Below are 11,261 nucleotides of genomic sequence, written 5' to 3'. Positions count from 1 at the left end.
AATAGTATTTTAGAAATAGAATTTATGCATGAGTGATATAAAACAAATATTAACTGTCTTAAATTCGTGTAATGGTCGAAATATAATCACTCGGTGAAAGATGAATTGTTCCATTCCACTCGCCGTTGCGGCTCGTGGAATGGAACAATCCATCTTTCACCTCGTAATTATATTTCGACCATCACACTCATAGACAGTTAATATTTGTATAAAGTCACTATAACCAATCAGCACTCTTGAATGGCACCAAATTGATTTCACGGGGGTGTTCATGGTACATCACCTAGTGCGGTCCAATGCTTCTTCTTCACGTCAGTTGCATACACTGACAACATTTCTTACACCCCCATGCCACACTCCATCCACACACAATTAAAAAAGGCGAAACTATTTGAAATTAAAATTTGCGCAAATTTTATTATAATGGTATAACTAATCCCAAATCTTGCAATGATTTATCGGTTCCAATTCCAGTGACACCTCATGCATACTGTCCTGGGTATGATTATGTCAGGGTTCACTTCCGGCATAAAAAACCAGCACAGCCCTGTTATATTAAAGTGACAATTCGCTGTAGAAGTGACGTAAGGCTACCATAGCAATAGATGAATGCAATTTTTGATCACAACGATCACTACACCGTTCATGCATTGAACCATATCATGCTGATCACTCGGACCTGTAAGATAAGTATCCTTGAAAAGTGCGGTATTGTATTCAATCTATGATTACAGACATACACAGGTGATAAGTGCAACCTGCTTGTAGTGCATGGCGATAGTCAAAAATTGTATAAATCCTTTGCTATGGTAGTTAATCCGATTATGACGTCACTTCTACAACAAATACCTATTACAATACGTATATCCAAAGGTCCAATGGCATTTGAGGTGTCACTGGAGCTGGAACAAATAATAACAAGAAACATTCACACTAAACATTTCAAAAATATTTCTCTTTTTCCCATAATATTGCTTTTGTGACAATACGGTAACACGGAAGGGTACATTCTTTTAAAAAGGCAAGCATGATCGTACATTTTATGTAGGGTGGGGATCAAATGGAAAACTAGTCTCCTCTTAACATTTATATTCATAAGCGCCACAAGACTTATAGAATAGCAAAAAAATAGTAAATTCAGTTATCCGTGGCAAACTTTTAGCATAACTGTTGCCCTTGATATTATTAGAATTAGCGGTCTGCTTTAGGGTTACAATTATGGTAAATGTTAGGATCAAGAGATTTGGGGATATGGGGGAATTATAGGGGAGTGGGGTGGCGACCACTATGTTATAGTTGTTCTGTATCCTAATTGGTTGAGAAAGTTGCAAACACAAACTCGTTTTAAATGTGAAACTGAATTGTCCTCAGTTGGATGAGCCTTCAACAACTTATTAGGATGTAAATGAAACTAATTATGAAATACAATTATTCATTTATGTGCTTTCTTGATCAAATAAAGTTTTTTTTGGCGTCAGTTGAGAGTATCATAATGGCACGTTGTAGACTAACTAGCCTGGTTAACATTCTGTAGGAAAAAGAGAAAGAAACAAGATATTTATTATAAATTGTTAATATTGTATGCAACTTTCATTCACGCACCCTACACACCCCCAACATGCAACATACACACACGCCCACATCTATACAAACGATAAAATAACAATTAATTTGTCCATACATTGAAACGTACATATACATTGAGTTAATCTGAGGGTCTGGGGTTCAAATCGCCGCACAGGCAGGTACGTCTGGTGTTTTTTCCTCAAGTCTTATCTGCATGTGCTTACATTGCTATTTAATGTTTAAAATTGTGCAATATGGAGTTCTTTCATGGTATTGACAAAATTATTGACCTCGTTCGATCCTTTAATGAAGAGTAACCAGGCCGGTTTTAGATCTGAACGCAGCTGTGCTCAGCAAACACACATCTTGAGAAGGATCATGTGGGAGGCATCGAAGAGCAAAAACTGTCACTTTTGTCGACTTCAAGAAAGACTTCGACTCTATCACAACAGCGGACTGATTCGTTCATGCCTGAGGCGATCAGCAGGTCAGTCATGTTTTCAGTGCTCCAACATTACGGCATACCTAAGATTGTGGTCAATGCCATCAGGGTGCCCTACAATGTTCTCTAACAGTACAGTTATGCAAGTGTGCTTTTTTCAAGCATTGTCTTGGGAGGCTACATTCTGGAGAAATCCTCTCCAAAGGCAACTTTACCTCGTAAGACCAAATACACTCACCCCAAAAATTACCTACACACCAAATTACTACACGCAGCCCACACCCCCTGCACACACCCACCTAATCTCCACTTGTCATCCTAAACATCCCACCACACCCACATAAACGTATACAGAATAATCGCTTACCTTAGCAACTAGAAAAGAATCTCTTGTCGTTTGGTGCGTATTTTGCATTGCAGACGCAGTTACTCGCGGGTGGTGGGCACACTAGAAGAAGAGGGAAAAGAAATTATATAGGTTAACCCTCGTGTTACTGACCCGGTTTTTGTATACAAAAAACTACGAAGAGGGGGTTGCTGTACTTATGTCTATTACAAATGTAAATTTCATATGCCATTTTATATGGTACCAATATATAGCTTTTGGGTCTCTTCTATCCAGTGATACCAAAATAAGTACAAATATAATTTCACTATGACGTCATAATGTGAGCGTGGCCGGGAAAATTGGGAAATCCTGGTTATGTAAAAAAGTATAGGTATAGTTGATTATAGGATAAAATAAGTAAAATGTCGATTACTTTTGGAATAATTTTACTAGAGCGAAATGAAAATTATCGATTTTGATGTAGAAACCTATAGTGTGCTTCGCTAACCCCCCTCTATGATCAAAACTATAATATTTAGAACCGTACGATGTGGCTTAGAATAATGTCGATTTCAACATGTATCGTTCGACTTCATGTTAACGGGTTAGGCCATTTTAAATCGACTTTCGAAAAGTTTTTTGATACATTCATTGATTTCTCAAAAAGTAAAAATCGCAGTTTAACAAATAACGGTTCAAATGAAAGCCATTATTGGGGGCTAATTGTTGTATCACTATGAAAGGCCTGACACCAATATAAACACTTATTTCGGTGACCCAAGTTCATGGTCATTTCTGCTCACGCACTTTTTACAGATGGCCTAGAATTTCATATTTCGGTTTCAGCGATTGCCCGAAAAAGGTGGTATGTTTTTGAAAAGCGTTTCCGCTTGGAATGTAGATAGTTGTTGTTGCTATTACTGTTCGCGATTTTAATTTATGCACTTTTTAGCCGACAATTTTCAATGCATTTTACATAATAGAAATGTCGCTGGCATAAATACCGATATTTTTAACAGTATCGTTTTTTTAAATCAAAATACCATCCAAAAGAGTTCCCAATACTTTTATGAAACCGTAGATACCAAATCGGACTGCAGGTGATGAACAGATTTTGAACTAGAATTAAAAGAACCAGCGTAGGCCTTCTCAAAATGTACATTTTAAAAATATCGAGTTGTTTAATTTTGGACTGCTTTTTCCTTGTTTTTTATAACAAGAAAATGCTTTACATACCCCAAACTTCTCACATAGTCTTGGCTAAGTGTCCGTTACTGGTTGATATTATTAGAATTAAACGATTTTCATGATTAACTTACTTTTACCGCAATGTTTTCCCTCGCAATGTTCAAATATATCCCCAAAATGGCGTTGCTTTCTGTCTCACATTAATGACAAGGTTATCCCAAGATGTGTGAGAGTTTCTGACACTATATTCACGGGTATTCTATAGCTATTCAAACATATACAAATTTGGCTGGTTTGCGATAAGCTATACCATTTTCACCCTGATGTGGTAGGCTGGATCCTTCAGTTTTTCAACAACTACGCACGGTCATCGGGTTGTGCTGTTGGTGAATAAGGCAAAGTGACGGATTGTGGGTAAATAAAAGACGCCGTCATTAGAGGCCAGAAGGATTCAGGCTACTGATATGGCAGTGACATCAGCACTGTATGAATTTCATTACACTCCCTAGCGTTCGATCAAAGCGCTGGTGTACACTCGCACGCGCTTAAAGACACCGCATAGATGCGAGAGCGAAACAGCTGCTTCAACGCGTTGACGTCACTGCCACATCGGGGTGAAAACTGGTATAGGTCAGGCTTCCTCAAATAGGTTTGTTGAAGCGCCACATGAAATAAAGACTGAAAAGCGCCACTCAATGGCTGCGAAGCAGCTTTCGCGGTGCTTTAGCACGGCCGGGGGAGTCAGAGGGGTGCCCCCCTGTGAAGTTGAGGTGCAAATGACGCCATTTGGTGCAATATTTTGCACTATTTTAGCCTGTCTTTACACGGAGAACATGGGAATTTATTTATTTATTTATTTATTTATTTATTTATTTATTTATTTATTTATTTATTTATTTATTTATTTATTTATTTATTTATTTATTTATTTATTTATTTATTTATTTATTTTAAATCTAAACGGCGCCTCGCGCCACTCGGGAAGCCACGCTATTTGCGGACCCCTGATATAGGTAATAGATGACTATGAAAACTTTCCGCATACCGAATATGGGTTTAGCCCATATTTAATTGCCTTTAGGCCCTATGATTTATTTTTAGAAAAGAAAGCCTAAGACTGGAGCCTAATCAATTGAGAAGGGAATGGATTTTGTCACAGTAATATCAAAATTAATATCGTCCATAACAAGAAGGAATGCATCACGATTTTTGATATCCAGCTATAGTATTTTAATTGATTTACACTGAACATGAAGCTATAATATCTCTACTATATAGCTTCATGCATGGACATTTGCAGACCGACCTTCTCCATGTAGCGAGTACCACATTAGATTGTGTTTACAAGAAATATATAATAAGCGCCACTTCCACGAAATGTCCTATATGCCAGCAACTTTGATGATAATATATTATCTACAACATCACACCTGTTTTTCACGAACTCTCTTTTATCTATTCACCTCAAAGAAAGGATTACAATTATTATAATAGAATCCCTGACCTGATGCAACGCATTTTTAATGAGTTGCTGAGGGACTAGAAATCTTTTATGGTCGAATGAACAACGTATGACCACTACACAGGTCAATGGCCTTATTGTGTTCTGGCGGGTTATTTAAAAGCACGGTCCCTGAATTTTTCCAGACAAGGAACAATAGGAACAAATTGCCTGGCAATGGGGTCACATATAATCCCAGTCTATAGTGTGATCAGAACATTATAGGCAGGTAATCATTATAGTATAATCCGTACGAAAAGTCCAATGCGATTTTTAATGTATTTTAAAAAATTCAAAGAACCACTTTTTAGCGGGAATTTTTGCAAGTTACACAGCTGAAGTTGTAAAATGGTTGAAATACTACAATATTACGGCGTAAACAAGAATATGTTTGTTTGGTCTTTGTTCCTACAGCCACATCCCTTAAGCACTCCTCTCTTCGCCAAACGCCTTTTTTTTTAAATTTCATAATTTTTTAGGGAAATATGGCTTGGAGAATTTATGCATAGCGTAGGGAGGAGTGCGTGTATAGATAACAATAGAGGGTGGTCAGTAGCGTTATGAGTGTTATAATGGCCTAAAATATAAAAAATACCACGGGTGTCACTCATGCATCCGCGTGATATGGTATGGTATATTTATCAATTGGCGATAAATAAAAGTAAAAGGACACTATTTATAAAAATCTGGAGGGGGGAGTAAAAAGGGAAACTATTGGTTAAAATCGGGGGGGAAGTTGAAAGAAAAAAAATAAGGGGAATTATTAATAAAAGGGGAAATTTGGCAGAATTTAGACTACGTACGATGGTCCTGAAAAAATTGAGCATCCGTGTTTTCCTTTTCAAGAAAAATGTTCCGGCCTTTGCCAATTTTACGCCAAATGCGACTGGGGGAGGGCTGAGAGAGGAACCTTATCTGAATCGACATTGTTTGGCAAATATTGTGTTTAAAATCGCCAAAATTTTTAATTTTTAGAGGGCCTCCCTAGATCCGGTCATAATAATTGTAACAAAAGAAAATATAATAAAGCACTTACGCTGCCACTTGTTCTTGCCCTTGCCCTTGCCTTTGCCCTTCCCAGCACGTTTATCCATCAACTCTTCAAATGCCTCTCCTTCTAGTTCTGCCATCCCGCCACGCTTGTTTGCCAAAAGAAAGTCCATTACATCAAACTCAAAACCACCGTCATCATCTCCTTCCTCGAGAAATGTTGTTGCAACAGTTACGGCAACAAAGAGGCTGAATGCCATCAAAGCGAATAGAAGTTTACTGGCCATCTTCAATGTGTGTCTGTAAGTGTATAAAGTATAAACTCTCCTTGTATTATTCTATATAGTCATAATTAACATACACGAACACGAAATTTCTATAATTCGTCCCTATGCGCTATGACCCATTAAAGCCACATTCTAACATGTCTAAACTTTCCATAAAATGCGTTTTTATTTTTTCCACAAATGTTAGTTCTTGCTATCAGATATGACCCATGTTGCCACTAATTTTGAGTCCAAAGAATTCTTTCTACCAGCGGTTATCGTCAATGTGCGTATTTCGTTAATGAGGTAGATCGGCTTAATTAACATCACATAAATTCTCGCATAGACATAATAAATATGACACATAACATAAAGATTTATAATTTAATAACATACGCATAGTTTATACGTCAATGGTTCACTCAAGGCATGAGACAATTAAGCCAGCAAGTTCTACTAATATTTTGATCATATGAATTAAATATTCGAAAGTACTATGGTCTTGGTTGTTGCACGATATGGTAGTTGAATAGAGCACATTGCATTCGTTGCCCAATTGTAATTTAAAAACAAATTGAGATCGCCCTCCTCAGCAAATATTACACTTTTGCAAATGCAAATAAAAATATAATCTAAAAAGAAAAATGTGCCCTAACCCTATAATTTTTTTTATGGTAATCAGCCATTTTGTGTATCATTTTTGGTAAGTTAATAATATGTCATACAATTTGTTACACCCATTCATTATAGAAATACATACAGAAAATCTTAGTAGAAGAAAAGCCCGGTAGATAAGCTCAAATATCGCTGTGCTATTAAAGCAAGAATCCTTTTCCCTCCTTTTCAGAAAAAAAAGCTATACATCATCAAGTATCAAGACAATCCAAGAAAAATATTACAAATATACACCCTCTCTTTGATCATCCGACTCATGTCAATACAGCTCAACTGATCATACTTTTCCTACATTCGACCTTGCATGATTTTTGAGTTGACACAGTCATGAAAATAACTATAGATACTTGACAGACCATTAGTAGCCCAGTTCTGAACCTTTTCATTGATCATTCATAACAATAGGTATCTGATGGATCAGTGAAGATAAGAAGGGATTATAATATATCCGTAACATTGATATTATAGTACATCTCGAGGAAAAAGTGCAATGGACATGTTTTCATTTTATGTTTCAAATATCCCGCGCATGAAAATTGAGTATTTAACCCAAAATGGAAAATGGAACAATTTATTGGAAATCTGTTTTAACAGATTTTTTTGACATCTTTTTCTGCACTGTATTATACCTAAATTAAGAAATTTGATAAATATTCAAAGAAAATAAAGGAAAACAAAAAAATGTTGATTTTTACACATTTTGGGACAAAAAGGAAAAATAAGCAAAAATATCAAAATCTGTTTAACAGCTTCATTCATCAAGTCATAACAAACGGCCTACATGCTTAATTTCTAATAAAACATTGAAATTGTGAAAAATATAGGTATTTATTGATTTTCATGTTTTTTCTTGCAAATATGCTAATAATATGCAAATTATGAAATTGCAAAATAAAGTTTCTACATAGCATACATGTGTGTCTGTAAGTGTATAAAGTATAAACTCTCCTTGTATTATTCTATATAGTCATAATTAACATACACGAACACGAAATTTCTATAATTCGTCCCTATGCGCTATGACCCATTAAAGCCACATTCTAACATGTCTAAACTTTCCATAAAATGCGTTTTTATTTTTTCCACAAATGTTAGTTCTTGCTATCAGATATGACCCATGTTGCCACTAATTTTGAGTCCAAAGAATTCTTTCTACCAGCGGTTATCGTCAATGTGCGTATTTCGTTAATGAGGTAGATCGGCTTAATTAACATCACATAAATTCTCGCATAGACATAATAAATATGACACATAACATAAAGATTTATAATTTAATAACATACGCATAGTTTATACGTCAATGGTTCACTCAAGGCATGAGACAATTAAGCCAGCAAGTTCTACTAATATTTTGATCATATGAATTAAATATTCGAAAGTACTATGGTCTTGGTTTTTGCAGAATATGTTAGTTCAATAAAGCACATTGCATTCGTTGACCAATCGTAATTTAAAAACAAATTGAGATCGCCCTCCTCAGCAAATATTACACTTTTGCAAATGCAAAATAAAAAATATAATCTAAAAAGAAAAATGTGCCCTAACCCTATAATTTTTTTTTATGGTAATCAGCCATTTTTGTGTATCATTTTTGGTAAGTTAATAATATGTCATACAATTTGTTACACCCATTCATTATAGAAATACATACAGAAAATCTTAGTAGAAGAAAAGCCCGGTAGATAAGCTCAAATATCGCTGTGCTATTAAAGCAAGAATCCTTTTCCCTCCTTTTCAGAAAAAAAAGCTATACATCATCAAGTATCAAGACAATCCAAGAAAAATATTACAAATATACACCCTCTCTTTGATCATCCGACTCATGTCAATACAGCTCAACTGATCATACTTTTCCTACATTCGACCTTGCATGATTTTTGAGTTGACACAGTCATGAAAATAACTATAGATACTTGACAGACCATTAGTAGCCCAGTTCTGAACCTTTTCATTGATCATTCATAACAATAGGTATCTGATGGATCAGTGAAGATAAGAAGGATTATAATATATCCGTAACATTGATATTATAGTACATCTCGAGGAAAAAGTGCAATGGACATGTATTCATTTTATGTTTCAAATATCCCGCGCATGAAAATTGAGTATTTAACCCAAAATGGAAAATGGAACAATTTATTGAAATCTGTTTTAACAGATTTTTTGACATCTTTTTCTGCACTGTATTATACCTAAATTAAGAAATTTGATAAATATTCAAAGAAAATATAGGTCATCCAAAAAAATGTGATTTTTACACATTTTGGGACAAAAAAGGAAAAATAAGCAAAAATATCAAAATCTGTTTAACAGCTTCATTCATCAAGTCATAACAAACGGCCTACATGCTTAATTTCTAATAAAACATTGAAATTGTGAAAAATATAGGTATTTATTGATTTTCATGTTTTTTCTTGCAAATATGCTAATAATATGCAAATTATGAAATTGCAAAATAAAGTTTCTACATAGCATACATCTTTCAAGTGTGATGTTCAAAATGACAGACATCAAAAAGAGATTCGATGAAATGTAAAGGTGTAGTAACAATTTTGGCATGGACTGTCTGGTTAGGCAAAGTACAGTAAATTGAGCTGTAGAAAGAAGAATTACTGACAACAATGGCTTGTACTATCTACATCTGATATGGAAACGCAGGCTTATCTACACATTCTATACTTTTATAAAAATATAATTTGTTCTGAAGAAGAAAACTTTTCCCTCCGTTACAAAAAATGAAAGTCAAATGTACATTTATACATCAGCGTAGGCCTATATCTGAAAAACTTAATATTAAAAATAACACGGGCTCGCTTTGATCACCCGACTCAAATGTCAGTATGGCTTTTATCATCTATACTTCCAAAAATATGGCAAAATCCTGAGTTTGTTATCTTTTTCTTATACTTCGCGTGGTGTTATTTGCATATGTCAGTTTTGACATGTCCAAGTAAAGTAACTGTCACTTAAAGCATCTATGCTTAAAGATAAAAGCTCCAAGTCACACCGAAAAAAAATCCCGCTTGGCCGACAGTTGACACCATTCTATACACTACCAATGAAACAACATTTTCAATATTTCTTTCCTTTAAAATGTTTTTTTTAAATTATAACATTTGTGATCAGGAAAACGTGTGAAAAGCAAGTAAATACAGTACAAGCTTACCTTATTTTCGATTCGTAGAGAAAACGAAGAAATGTCTTTTGTTCTCGTCAATGCCTTAAGTGATACTCAGCTCCAACCACTTTCCCTCATCCTTTTTATATTCTAAAACTCTTCATGGACCACTACTTTTCAAATTAAAGAGTGGTATGGTGATCATGTGGTTAATTAAGAAGATTAATAGTAGGTGTCTTTAATTAAAGATTTTTTGCATATTTCTGACCTTCGTGCGCTTTCGATTATCTCAGAAGTGTAGCATGAGTCACTTGATTGGGATGGGAGGGGGTTACACCGAGCCTGAAGGAGCACTAGCGATTTTTAAATGAGATTTGTCAAAAGTTGTACCACGAGCCCCTATGACGCAACGCCATTGAATTATCTCCTCTTTGCCTGATATAAAAATCGTCAGATAACCCTTTTGATCTTCAAAATGAAGGATAAATAAAGTCAATTGCCCGATTTTCAGCAGGGCCCTGTTTAACGTATAAAACACAGTTTTACATAAATATAGATATTTACATAAACATAATAATCGATCCATAAAAAACATGATTAAGAAACACGTCGATGTAAAAGACATAAAAGATATGTACAGCCTGTCTCAAAAAAGTTGTGCAAGTGAAAAGCCCCCTCTTTGGCAATTAGAAAATACCGTTGTGACATAATGCTTACATCAACGTCACGGGCGCAGTCTTAGCTCTCAAATGCCGTTTGTTCTGTTCAATTTGCTTTTTCCAATTTCGAGATATGTTTATTTAACAACGAAAGGGTAAAATCACAATTGTGCCACTTTTACTAGGGAAGAGAGCTGTACATGTAAATCAATGATAGCTGATGTTGATGCGTCTAATGCACTCCCCCTTTCGGGGCGCATGCATTAGACGCATCAACATCAGCACGCGGGCATTATTTTATCTAAAATCTCTCCCAACAAGTAATACGCTTTCATTAACCTATAACATGTATAAGTGCACAAGATTTGTTTGTCTTTTAACATGTCTTAAACAGTATTTACCATGACAAAATCATTGACACGCACATGCAGAACAGCAAAATGTGAAATCCATTTTTACAGCAGAATGTGAAATATTTATTTATCTTTTAATCTCTTTTAAGTGGAAAAAGAGAATCATCATTCCTGC

General features: G+C 35.2%; 1 protein-coding gene across 1 annotated transcript; it reads right to left on the bottom strand.

The window, feature by feature from the left end:
• Positions 1 to 397: 397 nt before the first annotated feature.
• On the bottom strand, positions 398 to 10,207 carry LOC140157053 (uncharacterized). The gene is made up of 4 exons (XM_072180117.1): positions 10,123 to 10,207; positions 6,062 to 6,315; positions 2,376 to 2,456; positions 398 to 1,528 (listed from the first exon to the last, which is right to left on the bottom strand). Exons 2-3 carry the CDS (start codon positions 6,300 to 6,302, stop codon positions 2,377 to 2,379), a joined length of 321 nt encoding a protein of 106 aa, XP_072036218.1. The 5' UTR covers positions 6,303 to 6,315; positions 10,123 to 10,207; the 3' UTR covers positions 398 to 1,528; position 2,376.
• Positions 10,208 to 11,261: the final 1,054 nt, after the last annotated feature.

Source organism: Amphiura filiformis, chromosome 7, assembly GCF_039555335.1.
Source record: "Amphiura filiformis chromosome 7, Afil_fr2py, whole genome shotgun sequence".
Classification (NCBI taxonomy): domain Eukaryota; kingdom Metazoa; phylum Echinodermata; class Ophiuroidea; order Amphilepidida; family Amphiuridae; genus Amphiura; species Amphiura filiformis.
Note: the sequence above shows the minus strand (reverse complement) of the source record. Positions and strands in the feature narration are given on the sequence as shown.